Source organism: Symphodus melops, assembly GCF_947650265.1.
Source record: "Symphodus melops genome assembly, chromosome: 11".
Classification (NCBI taxonomy): Eukaryota; Metazoa; Chordata; class Actinopteri; order Labriformes; family Labridae; genus Symphodus; species Symphodus melops.
Window position 1 is genome coordinate 22007832 of NC_136701.1, and position 27187 is coordinate 22035018.

The 27187-nt window shown below is 42.5% G+C and overlaps 1 protein-coding gene across 1 annotated transcript in view; it reads right to left on the reverse strand.

The window, feature by feature from the left end:
• Positions 1–212: 212 nt before the first annotated feature.
• nyap1 (neuronal tyrosine phosphorylated phosphoinositide-3-kinase adaptor 1) overlaps positions 213–27187 on the reverse strand; it is a 31819-nt gene continuing 4844 nt past the window's right edge. Inside the window, exons 2-7 of the mRNA XM_079356238.1 lie at positions 13966–14200; positions 6908–7269; positions 4992–6818; positions 4628–4870; positions 3663–3769; positions 213–3109 (exon numbers count right to left, since the gene is read on the reverse strand). Coding sequence (XP_079212364.1) covers positions 2678–3109; positions 3663–3769; positions 4628–4870; positions 4992–6818; positions 6908–7269; positions 13966–14153 — 3159 coding nt within the window. The 5' untranslated portion in view covers positions 14154–14200 and the 3' untranslated portion in view covers positions 213–2677. The remainder of the gene's footprint in view (positions 3110–3662; positions 3770–4627; positions 4871–4991; positions 6819–6907; positions 7270–13965; positions 14201–27187) is intronic.

Genomic DNA, 27187 nt, shown 5'->3' on the forward strand with positions numbered 1-27187 from the left:
TATATATATGTATGTATATGTATATATACATACATAATGTCATAATGTCAATGCATAAACATGAATCTTGCCCCAACATGTTGGTTTTAAATGTAATAAAGAAAAGTTGTCTTCTAATGTACCTGATTCAACAAATTATATTTGTGACATTAGTTGCACATTTAAAACTACGGGTCTATCAAGAAAGTTTCTGCACAACTTTATTTTCTGAAAAAATAATGAATTCTGGTAATGCAGCTACTTAAAATTCAACCGAGGAAGGCCTGATGGATTGCTCTTAGTGCATTTGTTTGTGCACACTCCAGTATATTGCAGTGCTGCCTTCAGTATTCGGCATGCTGCCACATCAGCAGCAGCAGTGGAGTGAAAGCAGCTCCCTCACCTGGACGCTGAGGGAGCTGCAAATCCTGCAGCAGGAGTGCAGAGGGAACATGATGTCCACTTCCTCACCAGCTTTTCTCAGTAACACCACGAACACATGCAACAGCTCTGTTTGTTGTGTAAAGTTCATTATATAAAATTTATTTTGAATGACAATATCAATGCAAATATAGCACTACAGTGATTTCCAAGGTACACCGTATCTTACCATATCAATATAGTATGGCACTCATATAATGGCCACTGTTTTCGAAGACACACAAAACCAACAGGTTCTGTAAACTAGTTTGGAAATGATATCTAGGGTCCATATTGGTCTGAAATTAAAATCGGGCACAATAGTCAGCATCATAGGAACATTTTCAGTGTAAGGAATCTCTGCATGCATTGCACTCGCCCATTTCCTTCACCATGGCCTGTGTTTGTTTGAAAATGGATGCTCTGAAAAACTCGAGCCTCAAACACGAGCAGGTGGGACTTAAAACAAAAAAGGCTGAGCAGTGACTCTCAAACATTTAGATAGGTCGTCTTCTCACAGGGTGTACTGAAACTGTACAGCTTGGGGCTAACTATCATTAAAAACAACAACAACCAAGAGACATTCAAGTGCCTTAATACTATTACAGAAGGGCTCACTCTTCAAGGTACAAACTTCAGTTCACGTGGCTTTCAGAAATAAAACAAATATGTAACAATAACCACTATATTGATAATGTTTCACACGGTGACACCATGTGGTCCAATGAACAACACCAGTAGTTCAAGATAGCAGCAAAGTAGTCAAAATGTCAAGACAAGGAGCTGTTGAAATCTGTACACAAATGTATGTAGTAAAAAAAGGCATAAATAAAAGAATAACACAGCTTAAAGGGAGTCTTGCATAAATTGAAATAAACAATTGTTGGCCTGTGCCTTTCTTCAGAGGGCTTACCATTTTATTTGTAGAACTATAAGTAATGCATGGACTGGCTGCAGCAGATACTTAATTCTTTTAGAAAAAACAAGTGAACAAAGTTATGTTTATACAGTATATGCTACATAATATGTATTGATTACAAGTATGAAAATGGAAATAATTGCTACATTTTCAATACAGTTGTACATATCTATTTACAGTACATTAGGGTTTAATTTCTCCTAAGCGATTAGCATGTTTTTGTGCAGATTGTTCCAGCATTCTGTTTGAGGTGATCAATACTCACAGTCTCATCAGTTGCACCATGTTGTACAGTCTGTGTTGATGGGTGTCAGTGCTTGGGGTTTTTTTTTTTTTTTTTTTGTTTCTGTGTGGTGGAACAATCACTAATGTGCAACTGTGGAGAAGCATGAGCGATGACGTTTTTGTACCATTGATCTGTGTCTGTATTTGGCTGGACCTGTCACACCACCTTTATGAGCAATATATTTGTCGTTTTTATACAACCACATCTGCTGTGTGTAAAAGTCGCACATGATCATCTCTACACATATTCTTTTACAATACTGAATGTCTATTGTGACATGCAGAGAATGACACAGTAAATATGACTTCCTCAAGTCTTAGATATGTATGATAGGCTAGTCGACACAAGTTTTGATTATGTTGCTCTGCTGCCGGGAGCATATTGCTATAAAATTGCAGAAACGTTGAGAAAGTAAATAGATTTACATTACAAATATGCAAACAGATACAGTAGGTAGCTTTTACTCGTCGGTGATGATTATTTGCATCCACAATGACAATCTACTGATATCAAGACATCTCATAATGCATTCACGAATTCAAGAAACACTTTGATTACTTAGCAATGAGCCTCACCGTCTCTCATCCACGGAGTCGTTTCTATGCGTGTTTGAGAAAAATACATGATTTCTTTATGTCTCAAGTAGTCAGGAGGAAAATTTGGCAACACCAAACTCTGAAAACATCCCACCCATTATTGTAAAGTTGGCAATTTAGTTTTGTAGCGACAACATTGGCGTTTGTGGCAAAAAACTGTTGGCAATTGGAACACATTGAAAAGGACAGAGCAAGTACAAATCACCCAGAAAAGAGATTAATTTAGTCTGATTGTGACACTTCTTTCACCTTTTTTGACAACCTGTTTTTTTTCATTTTTTTTCATTTTAAACAATTCAAAGTCTCTGGTGACCTTCATTACTGTGCTCAGATCAGTTCATCACACATTAAGAACATTTGAGATTTCTCTCAGCTGAACCCACTTTTACTCCTTATTTGCTTGTAGCTGTTCAACCCTCATCTCCTATGTGTTTATTTGTCTTTAATGCTGTATACCATTCACCCTGTCTTTCCACCTCAAATAGCGGTGTCCCACACAACGGCCTGTGGCCTCTGGCAGGGTGGCGTGCCAGTCTTACGAGGCTCAGGTGTCCGTCTCCAGCTCGGGAGGATGGGCATGCTGTCCTGCTTGCACAGACTTTTGTCAGGGCGCCTGTGGGCCTTGATCTCTTTGCACAGGCAGCGTTTACGCTCAATGACTTCCAACAGCTTGCCGTCTCTCTGGGTCTGTGATGCAGACGAGGTGGTGCCCCCGCCGACAGGAGGCTGTCCCTGTGCCAGCTGGGCGAGCTGCTGGAACTGCAACTGTAGGTGGTGCTGTTGCTGAAGCTGCTGGAGCTGCTGCTTCAACTGGAGCTGCTGCTGGTGGAGCTGGAGCTGCTGCTGCTGCCGAGACACGCTGGGGCTGCTGGGACTGCAGGGTGCTTGTGACTGGGCCAAACCGTGCAGCTGAATAAATAAGAAAAAGGAAAAAAAACTCAATCAGTTTCAAAATAACCTGCATGAGGATGTCAGCAGAGACAGACAATCTTAGCACGTGTTAATTAAAACTGCAGTTCCTGTGCACAGCCACCAGGATGCAGCGATGCTTCATCTACGACAGGTTGAGGGAGGGTCAACCAGCCGCATGCAGACTGTCTCTGCAGCACACTCAAACTGCGTCAGCATTTGCTATGCAGCCAGAATCTGGGAAAATGTGTTGCTAGAAGGCTGCAGCTCATCACTCCAAAAGAGAGAACAGCTTGTTCTCCAATCCAGAACTCTCTCTCTTATTTCCTGATTACATATCAGCCTACGTCAAATACCTTCGCAGCTCTTATTCTTTAGAGGCGAGCCAGAGCCTTATTCTGCTCAGTGGGCATATCTAGCATCTAAAAATAGCCCTGCTGGAGCACTGTCTCTAGCAGAAGAGGAAGTAATAATGAGAACTATATTAATGTTCTCTCTCAAATCTACTATGAATGAAGTTAATGGAGTCTATATCTGGCTGTTATATATTCACCTGATTCAGGGCTTCTCGTGCTGGTAGGCTGCTCTGTCTCTGGACGTCTCCTCCACCCACCTGTCTCACTCCAGCACCAGAGGAGGAGCGGCCCAGCCGCCCCACTTCTGTAAGGAGACACACATTAGACAGGGGGTCTTCTAAAGAGCACTCGGTAATATATCTTTTAATTTCAGTAGAGATTCTTGTCTTGTATCAGATCATCACATAGATAATTTATCTTGACATTTGGTTTCATTTGAACAGAAAAAAAAAAAAATTGGAGGGATCGTAATCTCTCATTTCCTGTTTTGCAGTTATTGTTTATCCAAAATTCAACCAAATCTCAGATCTATTTTTTCAACCCGTTCTGAAAAAAAAAAAGGTGTACGACATACATTTTGCATCAGCATAGTTTGTAACCTTCGAATGATGAACGCTCCCCTGTACTGAAGCTGCCCTTCAGTTGCTGATTGGCGATATAGACTGCACCCTTTCTGTATCAGTACTAAGTTCATAACACTAAATTGAAAAAAATACATATTGACAAAATGTCTCTGAATAGACAGTGTAGGTACCAAAAATACGACGAGGGCTCATGAATGTTTCTGGTCTCAGCTCTGCACACAGCCTAATGTTGTGTCTGTGTTTCTGGGGAAAAGCCTTGAGTTTGGATGTAAAGAGACACAGAAGCAGAAAGTGTCTCTGTTTTTCTCAGTGCATGAGGAAGTAATGGAGGCAGAGCTGGTGGCCTTGTTATGACAGTCAGGGGAGAGAAGAGGACAGAGTCTTCACTTCTGGAACATTATTAAAGTTGCATTTGATGTCAGACAAGGACAAAAAAAAAAAAAAAGGAGAATGATTTCCAAGTTGAAGACACCACAGAGTCAAGCAGAAGCGTTCCTGTGTAAAGCCCCAGCCGTTACTTCCTCTCCACATATGGTGCGGTTCGAGGCTGTGACTGAAAGATGTGTGTATTTGCTTACCTCCGTTTCGACAGGCGGGGAAGGTCTGGCAGGGAAGAGGCAGACCCACTCTGGGGAGCGCTCTGAACCCAGGGCTGCCGTCCACACCGGCCAAGGACTCACTGTGACCGAGAGCCCTGCTGGTTGCACTGCTGAAGTGGACTGGTATGCCTGAGTGTCCTCCTCGAGACCCCATGCCGAGGTCCTCCTTATCCATTCTTAATAGAGCATCTGCACTGCCGTTCCACGCACGGCCTTCATCTTCTGAGACAGTGGAAGGAACAAAATGAATATTTTAAAGTTTATTCAACTTTTCAAAAAAGATCAAAAGTAGGATTTGTCCCATCAGATGTGTTTACAGCTTATAAAACGACTTCTGACTTACTCTCTGTTTCTCTGCTCCCGTGGCTGAAGGACAGTTTCCTCTGCATAGGCCAATAAGACCCCTCATCTGCAGCTAAGCTAGCGCTGCTGTCCCATGGCATGAAGCCAGATTTTGAATTAAGTGACCCAGACCCTCCATTACTCTTGGACGTCCCTTCACCAACGCCCGTAAGACTCAAAGGCTGCTGCAGGGACGGCGTGTAAGAGCTTCCTCTGAGGCTCTCGTAAGCCGGTGGTCTCCGGAAGCCGCCGGATGGGTAGGTCCACAGCAGGGGGCTGTCCGAAGACGGGGGCTTGTACGCAGGCAAGCCATGAGGCGTGTGAGAACGAAGATGAGGGCGGGAGTGAGGACGCTGGGAGGACGATGAAGGCGTGGGGGTCGAGCTGCTTCCACTTTGAGAAGCTGAAGAGTGAGTGTGTTCAAGTGGTAAAGAATACGGTCCATCCCGGTCCCTGTCCCGGTCCCTGTCCCGGTCTCTGTCCCTGTCCCTGTCCCGATCTCTGTCCCTGTCCCTGTCTCTGTCCCTGTCTCTGTCCTTCTCCCTCTCTCTGTCCCTGTGTTTTTCTCTGTCCCCGTCCCGCTCCCTGTCCCTAACCCTGTCCCTGTCCCTCTCTCTATCTCGGTCCCTGTCCCTGTCCTTTTCCCGATCCTTGTCACGCTCTCTGTCTTTCTCCCTCTCTCCTTTGTCAGACTTCAACAGGAAGCTGACTGACTTGCCTTCCCTGCCCGTACTCGACGTCTGGGTCTGGACCGTGGCCTGGTTGGACGACTGAGAGCTGCTCTTGCTGGGAACAGGGGAGTCTCCCCTGTCCGGTTTGCGATAGTGGTGGTAGTGCGATGGTCGATGGTGAGGGTGGTGGTGGTGATGGGAGTATGGGGAGGTGGATTTGGAGGAGGGGGGAAGAGGCGTGGAGTGGCTTCTTGCTCTCAGACCAGGGGCGGGGCCTAACTGGGAGTCTCTGCTGTGTTTGTCCTGCTGGTTTGCACTTCCTGAAGACTCCTTGGATGCAGGAACATTTGAAGAAGAAGAAGTGGAGGAGGAGCCGCTGGCTTGAGCTGTCCCACTGGATGTTTGCGTTCCCGTTTTGGCAGAAGATGACGACTTGTTTTGAACACCGACCCCACTGGAGGCTGCTGCGGGCTGAGGAAAGGCGAGCAAAGGAGGGCGGTGCTGTAAAAGATTTGGGAAAGGGGCTGGGATCTTTGTGTTCGATTCCGACTCAGGTTTACTCCCCTGCAGCAGGTAGGGAGTAGGAGCTCGTGGGGTGTGTGGACTTGTGGAGAGGACCTGTGGGACTGGGGTCGAGGACGCGGAGGAAGGCAAAGGAGACGAATGGGAGATGGAGACGGTGGCTTTGGGTTTGGAGTAGGAAGGGGAGGAAGAAGAAGGGCGGGGCAGAGAGGAGGAGCTGTTGGAGGAGGAAGGAGTGACGTGAAAGTGTTTCGAGGTTTTGAGTTTCTCGTGTTTTGGAGGGAGGTGTCTCTGGGAGTCTCTGTCCTCATGCAGCGGGTATTTCATCTCCTCGTAAATGGCCTCGCTCTGATCTGAGTCAGAGTCTGGCGTGGTGGCCACGGGGGTCACAGGGTGGGGGGTGGCTGTCTGACTGTCTCTGGTAAACACTTGGCCCACCATCTCTATATAGACCGGCTCATCATCCCCATCCCCCCGGATCTGACAGTCCCCCCCCTGGAAAGGCAGGGACGCGGCAGAACCAGGCACACGTGGAGGGAGAGAGTCAAAAGTCAGTTGGGTGCTGGGACTTCTCTTAGGCTTTAACGGAGGCACCTTCTTCGAGCTCATGTCCCCAGAGTCAGACTTCTTCATGGCTGCAGGAGAAGAAGAACAACAAAAACACGTCAAGATAAAGACCGTTTCCGATGTGGAACATGAAACTGAAAACTCATTTCACTTTTACCGTTTTTCTTCTCTGAGTGTTTGCCCTGTGAGTGCGAGGACGGCGGCGGCGTCTCTGGGAGTCCTCTGCCATCCGCGGATGAAGAGCTGAGGCGAGTGCTCGGGTGACGTTTGGGTTTGGCCGGGGGGCAGCGGCCGCCGTGTTGGGATTGGGTGTCAGAGTAATCTCCGTTCTCCAGACTTGTGTCCCCTGCGCCAACAGCGTGGCAGGACTGTGAGCGTGGAGCCATGGCGGAGGCACAAGAGTGAGGGGACAGGTCCTGGGAGGCGGGCATGGTCATGAAACCCATCCGGAAGTGGCGGCGGAAAGAAGCCAAATCTCGAACTTTGCCGACAGTGGCTGAGGGGTCGTTTTGGGTCGAGCTGCAGTTTGAGAACGGCAAGAGAAAAACGATATTGAAGTAATTATAGTTAGGTCCAAAACATGTGTGAACCTCTCTGTGTGCTGACCCCACTCTCTCTCTCTTTGGTCTTCAAATCCCCTTTGCAATAAAGAAATGCCTGCAGGGCTTTCACTGCGAAAAGGAAAGCCCTGCAGGCTCCTTCGTCTTTAATTTTTTCATACATCTTTCCATCTGAATTCCTCCACTTCTGCTTCCCCCTCAAACACATTCAATTAGGAAAATCAATTCCCCTGTCAAAAACAAAGTGCTCTTAGTCTTGTTCACTGTGCCGCTGGATTCCCTTTTTTTCCTGCTTTATATCTTCAAATCGTCAGCCCACATCAGTAGTCTGCCCTCGTGATTGCCAAAAGCATTTAATCCGTTACCATGGGAACAGTTGTGATTTTCTATGTATTTTATATTTATTCTTTCAAAGCCTTTATGGAACGAGCTGGCACAGCAAGAAATTAAACTCTCAAAGAGACGTATGTAACACAAAATACTGCAGTGGTTTACCAAACAATCAATGAAAATAAGGAAGAGTCTGAATGCTTCTCCTGCTGTTCTATCAGATCCAAGAGACACCTGTTACGTATCTTTGCACTAAACAGTTTGTTTATTATTATTATATAATAAGGAAATTATAATTACCCATCAATCAGATCATTAAATACATGATTTCTAAACCCTGGATGGTACACCAGACTAAAACTCGAAACCTACAACGACTAATTTTCTAACAGTTTGAGGTCAAGCACAGTTCAGGCATCCGTGACAGCTGTTCGTGTTGTTGACATAAAACTGTGGGGTTCGATGACCTGCTGGGTTCTCTAAAGGCTTATTAAATGACTTCGGATAAGTCTCAGCTTGCCCCTTTGCCTTTAGAGAAAGGTGCTGCGATGATGTGGAGATTTCCCTGGGGTGTTATGCTGCTTCACCCCACAGTTGCACACGATAAGCCCCTGGCCTTTAAGCTGGCGTCGATTGAACAAGGTTGACTTACTTTCCAACAGTTTGGGTGTAGGTGGAGCAGCGGGAGACTTTTTTTTTTTGTATCAACACGACGTCAAATGTCAGAAGAGAGGTGCAAAGGTGTGTAAATGTTTGAGACGGAACAAACGGACCACAGATGGATGTTTACTGCAGCGAAGCTTAAGGCATATGGATGCTTCGTCACATCTGCATCTTCCCATTTCATTTGCATGGGACATAATTGTGAGTGAGCAAACACAACGCTCAGAAGCAGGATGATTCTGTGTGTAGGAGATTCATCAAAGGGCATACTGGCGACATATGACTGTGGGTCATGCTGTGCTTCTTTTAGACCAGTTGCGATCCCTTTGAGGCAGCGAAGCACAGGAGAAGACAATCTGTGCTTACAATTCACGGTCAACATGACAAGCAGCAGAAGCAGAACTAAGGCCACTCAGCAGTGAGAAGACAAAGGCTCCTGTTTTATTACCACGATGTCTGAGGCGCATTATGTGGGTGTATATATGTCTGAATATGTTTGTTTTTTTATGTGGTGTACAGCCAGAGAGAGGATTTTGCATCTGAATGTGTACAGTACGTTGTGTCCTTGAATGCTTGTTGAGATGCTCTTGTGACTCCTAACAATCGACATACATACTACACGGCCAAATATAGCCCAGAACAGAGGCTGAGCAGCTCCTTCAGGTAGCCTCCAGTGCTCTGTGTGTGTTTCCCTTCCTTCTCGAAGCTCTGAACATCTTCAAAACCGAGGCCAAAGACTCAGCGCTTCCAAAAAGAATTGGGTCTTTTGCTTCTTGTTTCTCACCGCTTTACGTTCTGTAGTGAGTTACATGTGCTAAAATCTACAGTCCAGTATTTGACAAATATCCTCATCTGTTTGCAAGAAGAAGAAGAAGAAGAAGAAGAAGAAGAAGATAGAAGTCGGTTTGCCTAAAATGGAACAAAAGCTAACAGCCTGTTTGGGAAGCAGAGTGAAAAAGTATTGTTAGCTTATCGTTGTCCAGAGACATCCAAAAATGTCTCATAATAAGGAGTTTAACTAATAGTGGTGGGGCCAAACATCGATGAACACTTAAGTGATTTCATGATCATATCACCAGTGTCAAATATCAAGATTTAGACAAAACATTACTGACACTTTAACTCTACTTCACGGCTCCTCAGTGCTCAGGCGCTTATGAACCGAACGAGGATAAAGTTAACCCACTTTAAACTGGCAAAAGAAAATAAGCTGACAGACAGAGGGATAATGTCGAACAGCAGTGGACAGAGGTTAGGCTATAAGATGAAACATTTACACTAAATAAAAACATGAAACCAGATCTTAAACTTTTACTCTACGATTTTCACTCCTGTAAACAAAAACTTGTGTGGTGGAAAGACAAATGTAAGGTGTGTTAATGTCAGTCTGTTTCTTGGCTTTGAGCTGTGACTTTGGTTTCCTTTTAGCTTTATGACACTAAAGTGCAAGAAATAGTGCTATGAACAAGACACGCTGAGAGCAAATGAGTTTTTTACTCCCTAAAAACAAGTTAAACTCTCCTTTATTGTTTTCACGGTGAGAAGACTGACACACTGAAAAAAGTGTTTCAGAGAACTGGTTGAACTTTAAGGCAGCTCGGCAGCTTCATAACACATCTGATCTGCTGTGTTTATAATCACAGGATCTGATAAGCTGCTAAAAAAAAGACATGAAAGTTTCAAAGCTTACACTACAAATCTTATTTTCATCAATTATTCCTTATGACAGTAATCTGAAGAAGAAGAAAAAACAACTGTGTATTCCAGTAATTTTAGTAAAGAATCTGAAGAAATTGTTCGTTTGTGACTCTTTACAAAACGAGGAGGTCATCTGCTGCTCCTCTTAACAGAATCTTTCTTGGGTTTATCCTTGGGCAGATTGAATGCTTCCTCTTCCTCCTCCTCCTCCTCCTCCTCCTCCTCCTCCTCCGAGTGTGAGATATTCCCAATAGTTTAAACGCTGTGATGTTAAAGCTTTATCTGAAGAAATCTAGTTCGTAAAAATCTGCCCCTAGCAGCTACCGTCCTATTTCTAATTTACATTTATGGGGCAAAGTTTAAGAGCGGGTCATGTTTAAACAGCTGAATGAGACTTTCTGTGTATAATCGTTGGGAACATCCAATCTGGTTAAAGGGCATATCAGAGGAGATGAAGTTTTAGATGGGTTAAGGTTGAGCTGTCCTCATTCTGTTGGACCTTACTGACATATCTGACACATTACACTACACTTTAATTGATTGCCTGAAGTGATGGATGGTTACTAACTCGTCTAGGAGAACCAGCAAGTAAATGACATAGAACGTGAAATTGAGCGGGCAGGTTTGACTCATAACAAAAAGTAAAAGCTTCACTCATTGATTCTTTTGACAGTATAATTGTAGGATTATTTGAACCCCTATACATGAACCCATATGGGCAAATCCAGTCTTCTTTGAACAATTAAAAAATGTCATTTGTCCCTGGGGAGGCAATTAAAAAAAAAAAATTCACTCCCCCCACTTGGCCCAACCCGAGCAGTGACTTAAGCAGTGTGTAACGTTGAATTATCTTAAATCACAGGAGATCATCAGAGTGCATTACCTTCCTATGAACCTGTTTTACAAAGTACACGTAATTTAAAGTATAAACAAGACAGACTATGCTACATCGATATGTTAAGAAAATTACAAGCCGCCTTTGCAAAAAAAAAAAAAAACCTAAAAGTTGGTTTTAAACACAAGTCCCACCTCTGACAGAGCAAATGGCCAAATGGGGTGGCCACCATATTTCTAAGGGGGGGCCGAGGCCACCTATGGCCAACCCTCTAGACGAGCCCCTGTACATAGCTAATGGGTTGCCATACCAGGATCCCTGTGTGAGATGTGATTAACATAAGAGGCGAAACAAACACAATATGAAAAAAAAAATGTCCCCATGTCATTTAATAAATAATTAATAAAATCAAGTCCAACTTTATTTATCCTTTTATTAGACTATAGAAGATTCAACTTAATTAAAACAATTCTTCTAATAAAAAGCAATCCATTCATCCATAATTTAAATTATATTATGCATTTTAATAATATATTATATTGTGCTTATTGAATAATGTCTACTGGGCTTCATTTGTCCGCCAGCAGACACATTTGCTCTCAAAGAAATGATAAAAACCTCAGCAGGCTGAAAAGTTTTCTTCCCCCGGTGGTCACTACTGGGAATATTCTTTTTGTCTGTTTCTGTGCTTGTATAACAAAACATCTCTATTTTTAAAACTCAGACTGAAACTCACCTATTTACAATTCTATATCTCCCCAGTCGTCTCTGCTTTATAAATGTGACTCTCTCCTGAGGCCTACCACTGCCCGTCATCCTTCTTATTCTCCTCCTGCCTCCCTCGCTCTCTCCCTCGCTCTCTGAATTGTCCCTGGTCCCGTCTCACGTCCGTTTGGTTTCCATCCTTTCCTCCCTGTGTGGTTTCCTCCCTGACCCTCTCCTGTTCACAATCATCACTGGTCATGTCCTGCTTCTCACCTCTGCTGCTCTGGCTCAGCTCGACCCTGTTTTCATCGCTCATCGCGTCCCTCTGTCCCACACGGTGCCCTACAACTCCACTGGCTTGCTGCTGCCGTGGCGTTGATCTCTGCTGCCAACACAGGCGGCTCTCCAATTACCACTGTGAGTCACAAAGCACTGGATGACGCTTCTAAGCAGACTGAATTTTTGTATCCCCCCCTCCTAGTCTGCGGCACAAATGTCTTTGTGTGCAGCCTGGAGTTTGGGGAGTTAAAGGTGACTCACTTCTGAATAGTACGTCTCCTCTCTGTCCCCGAATCACACCGTCAGAAGCTAAAGATCAGTCATTCAGGGGCACCCGCACACTCTTAGAGACAACACTGTCATGAGCAGCTGAGAAACAGAGAGTGACAACGTTATGTTGCTGACAGCCAGAGTGCTTGAGTTAGTCCTATCATCTTTAATTAGTTTGATTTGATGTCTGGTTCCCTTTCATCATGTATGTGTACATCATGACTGATAGAAAACGAACCTTCAATCAAGTAAAAACATACTACCATTTTTATTATTCATACTTTTGGCGAGACGTCACGTAATCTCTGTTGCGACTGATTTTGTGGATTTTTTTTTTCCATTTTGCTTGAAAATGTCCGAAGGGAGAAACAGGACCTGAAACACCACCCGAAAACTGTCCCCCCTTATAGAAGACAAATCAGAACATCAAGCTAGGTACCATCAAGTCTCCAAATATCTAGAATCTCTGTTCGGCTCAAAATATCTGTTAGTAAGAACAGTAGACATTAGAATAAGGCCTTTTGAGTGAGATAGTGACATAACCTGATGCATTCATGCTTATGTTGCATTTTACTGTTCCAGCGTGTTAAACCGTGGGTTGTTTTGTGGGGTATTTTAGTTCCGAGGTTCTTCGCCCTCTCCAAAGGTTTTACAGGGTGAAGTAAAAGACGTCTGCTTCATCCTAAACATGACAAGCAGGTAACTATCTGTCATGACTCTGCGTTCTGTTCACCCATCCAACGCTCCTTCTTTTTTTTTTTTAGCAGTCAAAGATATTTCTCACTTTGTGAACATTTGTTGTGGAAACTATTAAAAGGTCTGTTTGTGCCGTGATCATCCTGCTCTGAATACTTAGTGTTTCACCTTCCCCGCCGCAGCAGATTTAGGCATGAAACATGACTGTGGAAAAAAAATAATCAATGTTGTTGATTCTGTTCATACAGAGGCAGCAGTGTTAGCTTCAGTCCATTCACGTTTAATATAAAAACTCCTCACTGGAGTGATAACTAAGTGGATTACTTTCTTTTAACACTCATATCCTGCTTTGTTGTTTTTTTTATAAATAGGGCAAACGGCCCTCTATCTTACATCCTTATCACTTCATGTGAGCCACATCTTCTCACACACTGCAGTGAATTAAACCTCATCCTCTCACTGAAGTTTAAAGGTTAGACTCTCATTAACGTTTGTAATGAAAACACGAAACAGTCACATATTTCATGTGAATTAAGATAAATGAGGCCTCAGCTGGTCTATCTCATTTCCCTTTTAATGGGGCTCTGTGTGGCCCTCTGACCTTTTACAGTTCTTAATGTCCTCCACATGTTTTCACTTCATTATTAAGCCTCGCTGTTTGTTCACTGAGCGAACCTGTCGACCAGAGCTTGACTGATTAATCAAGCAGCTGATAATATCGGCCGATAATAGCTCATCAAGTGAAGATTGTTAGTGGCTGCTTTATCACAGACGTGTGCTGATATTACTTGTGACAATTCAGCGCTCAAAAAGTGCTTAATTGTTTTACACGAGCAGTTCTGTTTCGCTATATGGATCACAACAGGGTCAAGCACTGATGCATGTTGGAAGCCATCTTTATAAATCTTCTGGTAAGTTTTTGATAACTACATTTAAGGGATCCACACAACACATGTATCTCTACAGATGGAAGTTAGATGTAAGAAAGACATCACATTTTTCTTTCCTCTAACATCGACAAAAAAAATCCCATTTCGTTCAGGCCGTACTTTCTACCTTCCCGGACTGTGGCTGGAAGACGGATTTGAAATTTAAACTCACTGAACAGACAGACTGAGATTTACATCCCTGCTAATGTGATCTCATCCATGCAGAGCTCCTGAGCTCTTATCATCTCACCTCTTTTTACTTCCCTCCTGGTCCCTCTGCCTCCAGTCCAAACGGCTCTTACGATACAGCAGGTTCATGTCGCTGCGGGGTCGCTCCTCCTCGCAGCCTATCACAGCGCAGTGTAGCCGCTTGCTTCGCCACTCTATGTCACGCAGGAAATGCTCGACTGCCACATCCTGGGCAGAGCCAGAGCTCATGGTATAGAAGAAGGGACGTATGTCACAGGCAGCCTCCTCAAACTCACCTAAACGAGAGGAAACAAGGAAGCTGTTTGAGTTCATCAATCATTTAAAAACATGTTGAACAGCTTCCCAGCCTACTTTCAACTGACAGGAATGACAGTGATTGCTTTGAGATGTGGTGACGCTCTACGAAACCCAAATAAACAAACCCAAATTACTGTCAGAACTTCAGGGGAGTCTGTGCTTATCATGCTCAGTGTGTCACCGTGAACAATCCGGCCCATTACTCCGACTGGCAGCTTTCAGAGCAGAGACACAGTGATGCATGATGATGCAGGATGCAGTTTTGTTTACCCCCACCTCTAGCATATCACATGAAAACTATTTATATTTTCATTATCCCGTTATGAATATTTGAGTAAGCATGGTAACTCAGCTGTACAGCGTCTCTGGCTGCGGGCCCTGGGATGGCCTAGCTAAGCCTGTCTGCTAGCCAGACAGTAATGTGGTTTGTCATATGTAGCGCATGCACAGCTTCCTACTCACGCTCAACCCATGAGGAGTCAGGCTTGTTGTGGGGCAGATATCAGAGGGCCCAACTGTGTCCTCATGTTGGAGAATGTGTATGTGCAACGCAATTGGCCAAGAAAAGCGCAGCTGTCAGCTGATGCATGTTTCCAGTGTTTTTCCATCATAGATAGTACCATCATAGATTGGAGGTTTTTTATTGGTGGATACTGGGACATCAGCGTCAGGGCTTTTGGCAAATTTAGTTTGTTTAACTAAAACTGAATTTGTCCCTTCCTATTAGATGCTTTGAGCCTAAGCTTCCTATATGTGTGTTTGCAACATTGTTGATAAGTTATTTTAATAGACATGGGCAAACACAGAGAAGAGATGAGTATCAGTGCAGGGGTTAACATGTGGAAAAAGCTGCTGTAAGGAATTAAGATTGTGCTCTTCACTTTGTGCTTAAAAAAAAAAAAAAAAAAAAAGTTTAAAAAGTCTCAATCTTAATTTGTGGAAAGCCAAGTCTCAAGACACTTTACAAAAAAAGGTGTCCTATATCGAACTCTTAGTTAAACTGTTCACAACATTGTCCATCATGAGCACAGCAATAAACAACAGTAAAGTTAGAGCGGTGATTTAAGAGGCAGACACCTTGAACAGAACCAAACTCATGTTGAACAGCCGTCTGCTGAAAGTGTGTTTAAGGCTGAGAGGGGAAGGACGGAGACGCAGAACAAAAGATCAACTATTGTTTTCAGAAAGTTTGAAATTCTTGTGGAAAAAAGCAACATCAGCATCAGTCGCCTGCATGTGGACAGAAACTGGCCTATTGGTAAATGATCTGACGTGTGGTGATGTCAGTAATGTCTATCTGTTTTGTGACATCAGTTCAATGCTGCCAAGCTAGTTTACCTAAATGCTGATTCAGCGTTTAGGGCAGACGACTCAGCATTCACCTGTTGCACAAACTCTGGTGTAAAAATAATCATAATTTATACTTTATTAATCCCACGAGGGGACATTCGGTTTACACTCTGTTTAATGGACATGAACACACACATAGGCAGAAATACACACTCATGCACAAACAGGATCTATAGTGACATGCCCACAGTCAGCGCACCAGAGCAGTTTTGGTGTTTGGTGCCTTGCTCAAAGGCATTTCGGCAGTGCTCAGGAAGTGGACTGAAACCTCTCCAGCGACCAAAGCAATTTCTGGACTTGGTCCATGCTGCAACTTGAACCAGCAACCCTCCAATTCTCAAAAAACAGGGGACTAAAAGTAACAAATGTAAAACATTAAATCTCATAGCTCATTTCAGAAGGAGACATGAATACTTGTTTCAAAATAATGGGGAAAAAACATATATAGTTTCATGCAGAAACACAGTGAAATGCTGCTTATAAGTACATATTTTCTAGGTCTAATAGGCTACAGAGGCTCTTGGGAGGGGGGTTCCTTCATATTTAATCCCTCCTAGTAGTTTCCCGTAGTTTATTTGAAACTTCAATCTGAGGAGGTATTGTTAAAATAGAGCAAAATTAAACCAATATTAACGGCCCAAACTGCTTTGATAAAACCAAAACACCATGATGTTGTCTTCTTGGGACTTTCAACAGATGTAAAACTGCAGCTGCATGCAAATCCAGTGTGATGAGCTCTGAAATATGCTTTTATACTCCTGGAGCACGCACCATAAAAAATACATGACATTTACAATATCCAGCTGTGTAACAGCTCTTTAAATTCTTTATACATTCAGGACCATTTATACCACATTTGCCCCTCACCGCACAGCAACAATCTCTCAACTATCTCTCCATAAAAAAAATTCACAGCGGGAGCATCGGGATATGTGTGTCACCTGGGCCAGGCGGCATGTTGAGCATGTGTAGCAGTGTGTGATTCTTTTGTCCTGGCCCAGTGTGTCATTCAGCATGTCAGCGTGTAACGTGCTATTCTTGTATCCTACAGCCCTGACCACAACCTCGACCGCTGCTGCAGACGTGCTTGCTGACTCAATGATAATTAGGTTATGGAGCTGCGACTGTAGGTTGGCCTTCTGTTAACTGAAGCTTTGATTTGGGTTTCGAGGATCTGCCAGCTGAGCCGGCCGCCTTGCAATTGCTTCATTAGATGCTGTGGGCTGGTGTGCAATTAGCTGAGCTAAAAGCTAACAAGAGCTTTGTCGTCCATTTTCAGGCAGGTTTGTCCCGTCGAGTTAGGCTACTAATATTTGTTGATGCAGTAAACTGAAACGCTTGATGGATTAATCACTGGTGTCTCTTTAAATTTCTAATAAATTCAGAGCATTTAGCGAGTTGTTTCGGGAGCATCTGCAGGGTCAGGAGTCGCTTGAATTCCTCTCATTAGAACCAGGAGGCAGATGGAGCCATGATTCATGTCGCTGGATTTGCATGCAACCCTGCAGATCGCTACTCACTCATGCACATAAGCAAACAGATCACACACATGCTTAAATCCATACAGGCAAAGCGCGCGCACATGGTGTGCAATGCAGTGATTTCAAAGCCTCAGCAGCTGATTTAAGAGGGAATACTGATGACAAGGAGTTTAGATGATCATCAGCAAAAAACGAAAAGAAAATGCAAAACACGTAGGATGGTCTCTGGAACTAAACAGTCAAATATTATGCATCAGAACAATTTGTTTTGACTGTTTATTCAAGATGTCGTCAAGTCTTCATTTACTGCTTCTTTAACACTTCAGGAACACTGTGTGCTGCGACCCTTTGCCACTCAGCCTCCACCTCATCAAGAGGCCCTGTGGTGTTGCCACTCCTCACTTCGAGAGAGGCAGGAACGCTGCAGAGGAGCAACACTTCATGGCCTCCTGACAAAGACACTATACACACACACACACACACACACACACACACACACATATATATATATATATATATATATATATATATATATATATACCGTATATATATATATATATATATATATATATATATATATATAATGAGAAACCTGCTCAAAATGCACATTTCACTACTTTTGGGCATCTGTTTACCACATATATATTAGATATATAGATGTTTTAACAACCTGCCTCCATTTTCATTACAGAAACAAACACAACTACACCACTGCATATACATAAACAGTATATATAAAAAGCTGCTTGAATGAAAGAAAATCAATCAAAGAGCAAATAGAACATCTTGTTCGCTCTACACACTGTCTCCTTTCTTCTGCATATCCAGTCCTTAGACTCATGTGTTCCAACATAAAACAGGATATTCACATGTACATCCCTCCAAGCCTGAGAGCAAATAATTACAAAGCAAATGAGCACAAATCAACTTTGTAACTCATAAGCGAGAAGAAAATCCACAGGACTTTGTGTGAGTAACAGATGTTTATGTGTCAATCACATCTGTTCTCTTAAATACACACTAAACTCTTTCAATATTTAGGTTTGTGCAGTTTCTTCCTGCTGCAGTTCAGCATTATAACTTGACCTCGAAGCTGCACCATATAATTCATGTTATATCTGCACTGAATCCAGACACACAGAGCTGCAGTTCAGCAAGACAAGCAAACAGAAGCGAGGGAGAGGGGAAGAAGCAGCACAAGAAGATGGAGCGATTCGCTGAGGAGAAGAATGAGCAGCTTGAGGAGAGGAGGAGAGGAGGAGGAGGGAGCCAGCAGCGGGAGGAAAGAGATGGGAGGGGGCGCGGTAAAAGAACAAGGAAGCCAACAAATAGAGAGTCACTGAGGGTTCAACGTGGCTGATGATAAATATGATAAGGCAGAAAACATACAGCTGATCAAAGGGAATATCGAGGCAGGAGGATATGAGAGAGGAGGAAATAGGCAAATGGAGGCTTGTGTGTTGAAAAACAGTAATACAAAAAAAAAAAAAAAAAAAAAAAAAAAAAGGCAGCCAGACTAGAAGAATGGGGGAGGGAGGGAGGTGAAATCAAGCCTCTCACACTAGTCGCTGTGTGTGGTCTCCTAGCAACACTGTCAGCCATGCATCTCTCCCTCAGCCCCTGAATATGCACAAAGACGGACGTCAGCCTCGTCATACGTGATGATTGCAGGGTTCAGCAGCGCTTCATTTGCACCTGATCCTCCCGATCCATACTGCATCTTTAATGGAGATAGCATCTGTATCCAATGGCAGCCATAATACCCTGCTGGTGACGTAAAAAGCTCCACGCTGCACATTGTCCAGGCGTTACATAGGCTGCTCTTCTAAACAAAAGAGAAATAAGACTAATGCACCCAAAGGAGGAGTGCACATTTGTCCATGTACGCTCACAAAAATAAAAAGGATTTTAAGGTGAACTTCAGTTATTTTCTTTGTCAGGCTATTCATCGTCTTATTCAGCTGTAAACCTTGATATGAGATTACATTATTTTGCCTGGAAATCCAGTGTGCATGTTTGCAGTGTACTTACATTTAATCAGCCGTGAGGAAAAGGGATGTTGACATGAAATAGATATCAGTGTGCACGAGGCTGGAGAATATGTGCATCAGCTGATAACATTACAGAAAGTAACAGCTGATTCCTCTGACACTATAACCTGCTTTAAGTTTCTGCTCAGACAGACCTCCACATGTGCCGGATGTTTTGAACAGATAATGATGGAGGAGAGCAGAGGTTGCCTGACATTAGAATAGGCATCAATTAATTGACATTTTAGGGTTCGCTAAGCAAAAGCAGCTTTCAGGAGATAAATATTGACCAGCAGTGATGGCAACAGATTTTAATACTGTTTCCCAGCATCCTTCCTTTATATTATTATCTATTTCTGCAAATCACACAGCTGTGATTCGGTCGTAGTCATGAGGCGGCAGCCCGGTTTCCTTTAAACAGTTTATTGCAATTCAACAAACTATAAAACAATAAATTATACTTTTTTTTCCTTTTATACTACATTTGAGATTATCTTTATATATCTTTATATAAGTGTATATGTGTACTATTGAATTGTTAATGATTAATTTTCATTGTTGTTATTGTATTCTTTGTTATTTTATACTGTACTTTGGCAATATATTTAGACATTCAAGTTTACTGAACTGAATTAAATTTAATTATTATCTAAATTTACGGCGAGCCTGCGAGTTCTGACCGAGACGACTTATTTTTCTAAAAAGTTGTCATTGTACTGACCAAGTACAAAAATAAAAAGGTTTCAAAATATTATTGTCCAGATGTCACTTTCTGTTCACACAACTTAGAGAGAGAAACATTTAGTTAGTGGAATAATTTATGCTGCATTACACAATTAACCGCGAGCGTTTGCCCGTACCGCTGTGACAGGAAACCCTGGAACGCTTCAACACTGAGCCAAAGAAACCCTTCATGACAGCCTCGTCTTTTTCTACATTTTTTACCATTTTTACCGTACTTTTATTGCTCACCTTTCCTGATTGAACGCTAATTCTACCTTTCTTATTGAATTTGAATTTATTTAAAATATTTTTGGGACAAACCATCTTTAAAACCATTTTGCAGCCTTTTCACGTCTTCACTCATGCTCTGAAAACCTGTTTCACTTTTCTGTCATTGTGAAGAACTTTGTCATCACATTTTGAAAATGTTCATTAAAGGATTAATATGTAAAATTTCATGACAATGTTACACAAATATCTAAATTGATTATAACTGGACTAAATCTGTGTTGTATATTTCTTTGCGAGTTCTTACAGTAGCCCAAATATTTCCAATTAAATAATTCTATAGTTATAACAGGACGCGTCTTTTCACGACAGACAGCATGATGAGGTGCCATGAGAGAATTGGCTCTTAACGTTTATTGTTGCCGTGGAAACGTTAAAAAAAACCTCTGCATAAGGAAGCAGGAGCTGCTACTGAAAGCTGCCATATTGTGCTGTATGTCTTGCTGTGATAAAAAAACTTCATGTAAATCACATTTAACACAGATTTTGTTTTCACCGGGGGGGGGGGGGGGTCGGAAGAGCAGAGAGAATCTCCCATGATTCCCCGCGAACATCAACGTCATCTTTTGCAATTGTTTTGCTTGAGCTCCTCCTGGTGGTGGATTTCACATACCGTGCCTTTAAGTAAAAGTTATTTTTATTTGATCAGCGTTACTATTCTTCACATATTGTGCTCGATGTTAAGGCCGATGTCTGGTTTGGGACCTTAAACAATGTTTGTCTTCCTGCATGAACTTGATAATGTACGCTTTTTTTCTGCTGATGTAACTCCTCCAGAAGAGAAACCCCTCTTTAAAAACTGCTGTTCTCTTCCAGATGTACAGAATACTTAATCCCAAAACCATGAAGAGACTGCATGCTGTCAGGCTGACCTGCAAGCTTCAAACAACACTTCTTGCTCTGTGTGATTTCTACACATTTTCATGGTTGAAATAAAAATCACTCTAAACCTTCCTAACATTCAAACAGTCACCGGAAGTAAATCTGCCCGGATATAATCAAAGCAGCCAGACTGATGCTACCAGTAGTTTGTCTTCTGTTTGTTACTGTAGCTGCGAGTTTCCCTCATGTGTCTCATTGTCTCCTCTGATCTTCCAATCACACCATAAGTTAGATCCCAGAGATATTCTCTTCCTGGCTCGCAGGCATTCTGCGAATTTCGAATGTGGAGGAAAAAGAAACCCGGCAGCAGATTTTTTTTAAGCACAATGAGCTTTATTATGATGTGAATGTGTAAGTGTGTCTGTGGTGAGAGGAAGCAAAGATCATCCAAATAACTCCCTCATTGTGCATCACTAAACCAGAAGTCACTCTTTTTACCTCTTGGTTATATGTGGCTCTTTGCTGCCTGAGTCTGCCCTGACTTCTCTGCATGCGCTGCTACTGTGTGCTTACTGCTCGACAATATTTCATTGTGCAGTGAAATGCCTGTGGCTGATGAGAATGGACAGGACGAGGAGGAGGAGGGGGAGGAGGAGGAGGAGGAGGAAGATGGAAAAGATGTAGAGGCTGATGTATGACACCAGCACGGGTGGAAGGCACATAAGAGGCGGTGAGGAATTCTGGATAATTTTTATTTGGACATCTTTCTGATCTTTTGGACCCATATCAAAATGAATCATAACCTCAGGACTTTGCAAGTGTATGAAGTAAATTCAACCTGAAAGGCAGTTTTGCTATTTGTTCCCTTCTCATATAAAACGTAAAAAATGACAATAAAAAAAAACCCTGAGGTCATTAACCCAAAGAAGGCCACATCAACCCTCTGTGCATCCACAAGACACTTCACACTCTTAAGTTCCTCCTCCTCCTCAGTGTTATACAAACTGAGTGACCACTAAATCTTTCATAAACTTCAACCAAAAATACCCTCCAAAAAAGCTTTTCATGTTCCCTGTTGCCTTGCGCAACCAGGATTCAGCCTTGGGCCACAACAAACTTGCGAAGATGCTCCATGTTTGTCTCTACAATGCCCCTCCACTGCCTACAAATGAACCGATTATTGTCGGTGTGTGTGCGTGTGTGTGCACAAAGTAAACATTAGCACAATGTGTGGATCATGAATAGTTCAAAACGTGAACAGCAGCAGTACGAGGTGGGCTGCAACGTTTTGAGTATTTCATCACTTCAACAATATACTTTGAGATATGGGAACAGTTTACATGTCATTACCACTTTTCAACGTCTGGACAATTCATCACATAACAAGGCTTTCTTCTATTTAATCTGTTTGCTGAAGCAGCCTCATGTTTCTTTTCTTAAAAAAAAAAAAAAAAAAAACACCTTTTAATGAGCTTTTCTTTTAGTAAGCATTTCTTACTTACTCCTGTAAGTGTGCAATGTCTGCAAAAGTCTTTAAAATGTCTAATGTCAGCTAACAACCCACACACAACAAACACACAATGTTATCTAAAGAAGCCTTTTTGGCCAATGTGGAGGAAGAATTAGGGTCAACACTGACAGGCCTTTTGTTTCATTGAGGGCCCTAAGTTAAAGATCTTATTCAGGAGATGTGCTTTTTATGTTTAAATACTTCAGTTGCAGCTTAATGTGTGCAATGACCGTGCACAATGATAGATAAAAAGGCATTGAAATTACCTTGGTAAGTAAAAGACATGATCCTGGTACAGGCTGAAATATTACATCAGTGTTTGCAGTCGGTTAAACACTCGACATGAACAGCTGTCTCATTTACCAAAGGCCTGTGGTTGACCTATAAACTGTATGAAACATGGACATCCTTCACACATTGGTTTCTTAGATGGCGTTATGAGGCTCAACGATGGCGGGCAACATCCTGACTAACTAATTTCCATTTCGCCTGGAAGCAGTGAAAGAGGCGAGACGGGCCATGAGCGTCTTGAGAAACAAAAGCTTTTTTTCTCAGACTGAAGCAGTTTGCACTTCCACATGGGTTTCATTTCTTCCAACACGTTGCTGTTTGCTTTGACTTAGCAAGTCACCGCACAGTGAGGTAGGAATATATGGCAGCTTGGGCGTTACCTCATTTGGATTGCTGGTTTATTTAGCAAAGCTTTTTAGCTAGATGCTAGCTTGATAGCTATTGTAGCAAAAATACTGTCCTGAATGAACACTGTTACGCAGTTCCTTTCTGTGTTTATTTATCAGGTCACTGATACTGCTGCTACTTCACTGAATGTTAACTGTTCCCAAGTAATGAAATATCAATCAATATCAATAACACATCACTTTTCATTGGCTCCCTGGTTCAAACACAGCTAGCCTGTGACTGACCTCTCGCTCTGTCTTCACAGCTCGCCCTTCCCTTCATTATCTTCTGCTGGAATCTGCAGGAACCAAGGTGACCCACTGCACTTAGCAAACACGAACACTTAGCAAGCTTATAGATCCATGAGCCCTTACACAACATCCGATAGAGCGTCTCGCTGTATTGTTTATTCATTATCATTAGTTGTCTCGTGAATGGTTGATTTATTTTAAACACCTTTAGCATCATTGATTGCTTACTCATCGTGCATTATTTGTGATGTCTTGTATAGGCTTTACTCAACACTGTGGATGCTGTGTATGATTTGTGTGTGGTGTGTTTTTTTGTGCTGTGTTGTCATATATGCAAACTGTACTGATGCTTGAAGTTGCTAACGGATATGTAAAGTTTACTTTCTCTGTCACATGGGGTTCACATTTCTGTGGAAAAGCCGCATCATTTACAACAACAGCATCCTGAGTGACCTTTACCCTGAGAACGGCACCTGCTGGAGACGAGGAGAAGCAATGAAGATTAAACAGGGAAGTTCAAAGGGAAGCTGTGTGCTGGGATTCTCCGAACGTGTGCAGTGTGAGCTCTGTCACTAGATGATGAAAGAGTGCACTGTGTTCAGATTGTTTCTGCAGGGTTCCCTCAAGATAGTCTGCCTTTCTGAAGCATTATTCACTCCATCACATCGGAAATAAAAGAGAGAAATCGCATCATGTACAGAGGGAAAGCCTCTATTTTGTTTCGTCTTTGTATAAGACTACTGAAACCCAGACTGTGAGGTATAGAGCTGCAGGGAGCTGAGAGATCCGGGGAAGAAGGGAAAAAAAAAAAAAAAAGCTTTACTCTGCAGCTGCACACGCTTCACTGAGCCAGCATCCCTCTCTAACCAAGATCAGACTTATTTTAGACGTGGATTACCCAGCAATATTGCCCGCCTCCCAGTTAGTTTGTTCACTTTGAAGAGAAACACAACGTAAAAACTCTAGACATGCTGTCTAATACAATAGGAAGGTGCCATGATCCCCTTATTAATTTGGACTGCGTTTTTAGCACGAAATCTCTCCCTGCACATGATGTTCTTATCTCTTATTGGAAGTGAGAAATTTCTTGTCAGCTTTAACAAAGCTCTACACTGTGGACTGTGAATAACAAGTCAAAACAGTTTTATGATAGCGAGACTTAACTTTGTGCGCTCACTGACTACTGATTCTCTTTTCACAGATTTCATTTACCTTTAAATAAAAAGCTTACAAAAAAAAAAACATCCAAGCCTGCAGCGCTGCACGCTGGCCCTGCCCCAACATGACAAACATCATAAACTATTCAGCGACAATTAAGCAAAGCCAGCTAGCCCAGAGCCAAACGAGGGATCAGCTGAACATCACTGCAAAGTCGACATGTGATTTGCTTCACAGCAGCTTGTAGAGGGCTTGACTCATATATTTTAAGGCCTATGATGTTTGAACTGCCTTAGCAAGATGAGCAAGAATTGAAAATTGAGGATGTCTTCGACAATTTAAAAAAATCAGCATCGGAAAAAAAAATCTCATCCTAACATCTCCACACTTAAGAAAACATCAGAAATGTCCCAACAAGTCATTGGATTTTATTTTTTGTACAGCTGCAAGTGTGCCTGCTTTCCATCTGACTGGAAGATTGAGCAGCAGCAGCAGCAGCAGCAGCAGCAGCAGCAGCGTTGGTGTGATGAGAAAAAGCTGGATAGGCCACAAGTGGTCTTCCAACGTTTGAATCATCCTACTCCTTGTCCTTAAAATCCCCCGTTAAGCGAGTCATAGCGTAGGCTGTTCAGGATAAGCACACATGCACACATGCCCACTCAAAGCTCTCCCACTCATTCATCTCTTTACAAACAAATCATGTCTCTTGTGTCCGCTATATTTGCACCCCGCAGTGTTTACCAGTGTGACAGTAAATCAGAAGAGATTTATTCGCAACATTTCGAGAAAATTAAAATGGCAAAGATAATTGATGGTTTAGAATACACACGGTCACCACACAGGAATTTTTACACGTCTATAAAACCCCATCTGGCACTTTCTACAGCTGTTGAAAATCAGTAGGTCAGACATGTTTAAGAGCATTTAAAGGGTCTTTGCTGCACATGTTTATTGGCCTGACAGTGTGATTGGCAGGTTTTCAGCTCAGGGTCTCACACAAGCACTTCTTATTCCTGTCAGTCCTGCTGCTCGCTGCACTGACAGCTACCAAATGAAAAGGGACTAAATAGGGCAAATGGCAGGTGAGAGCAGATTACGCACTGCAGGGTGTCTGTTTTTTCTTCCTTTATACACCTGAGGTCGGGTCAGAAAAAAGGCAGATAGAGAGATATCACATACAGTATGTGGACTATGTTGTGGGCAATGAGGAGACTTCACTGTCAGTTTTAAATGCATCTGTCTGGTTGGCATCTTTATATATCAAATATTGAAAAGTATTAAAGAGATAATAAGCAACAAATGCAATCATGTTGTAGAACATTAAAACCTGCATTATATTTGGTGGCCAGCAGGAGGCAACTCCACAGGTTTGTGGAAAAAAAAAACAGATAAGAAAAGGACCCTATTCTTTTTTTTGTCTTATTAGACAAAGCAGGATACTTCTGGACATACCTGTGATTGACATATTGTTACCACGGCAACTTGTCCGTCATGATAAAAGCATCCATTCTGGACTTCAAAGTAGGAATGAATGAATGATGGATGATGTCACATCGGCTAGTTAAACTTCTCCACCTGTACTAAGCTGGAACAGCGGGCAACAGGCCGGATCGCAATGATCGAGGGTCGAGTCCCGATGCCATTTGGTACATGTCACGCCACTCTCTCTCTTCCCACACCACTTTCTCTCTAATTTAAAAAACCCAAAATATAACCTGAAAAAAAAACCTCCTGATTTTAACGATATCTGAATCTTGGTGCCTTTTTTTAAACTCCGGCATCTGTGTAAAATTCAATGAACAAAATGTGTTGGAGCCTCTCCGGCTGCAACCCAGCCAATCAGCTGGCATCCGTTTCAGCAGAAAATGCAGATTGCTCTGACATTTACAGCACATACTTAAGTTCTGCCTGCAGATTTGCATTTCTGTCACCGTGTGCGCCCACTGACTTCACACACCGTTGCTGAAGCCTGAGCTTTTGCTGCCCTGCTGCGACCTTTGGGAATGTCAGAGACAATAAATCCCCATTGAGATCAGTTTCAGACCCATTTATTCAAGAGGCAGTGTCACATATTAGGACAACACTGTTTATGGAACAATACTGTATGTTTCACAGTTTGAAAAAAAAGGCTGCTGCCTGCTAATGATTTGGTGACCACAAGGTCTTTTGAAGGTCTTTGGCTTGAATGTGGCACTTTAATGACAACAGGGACTCTCCAGCACAATATTCTGGAGCTTTATTGTTCCACTTCTGCATGCTTTAACATGTATTATTCAAAGTAGAGAGATACAATGTACTCCTCTGATAATTCTACATCTTGCCAATTGTTGTTCCCACATAATGAAAATGAAATGACTTTGCTGAGGGTTCATTGAGGGGAAAAAAAACAAAAAAAAAACATGAACGCCACGCACAAATATGTAAACATATTAGTGTCCCGTCCCAAAAAACTGACACGTTTACTCGAGTGGAAAAGTCTGCATAGATACAAATGAAGAGGTGATGATTAACATGGCTCGAGACGGAGACCTCTGAGCCAAAAAGAAAGGGGAAACTGTTGGCTCCCAACTTTATTTATTTTGCATGGTAGCATGTGAATGGCTTAGAAACGGTTTAATGAGAAGAAAACAGAGGGGAAATGAACAAGGATGAGTTGCCTCAAGGAAATCATTAG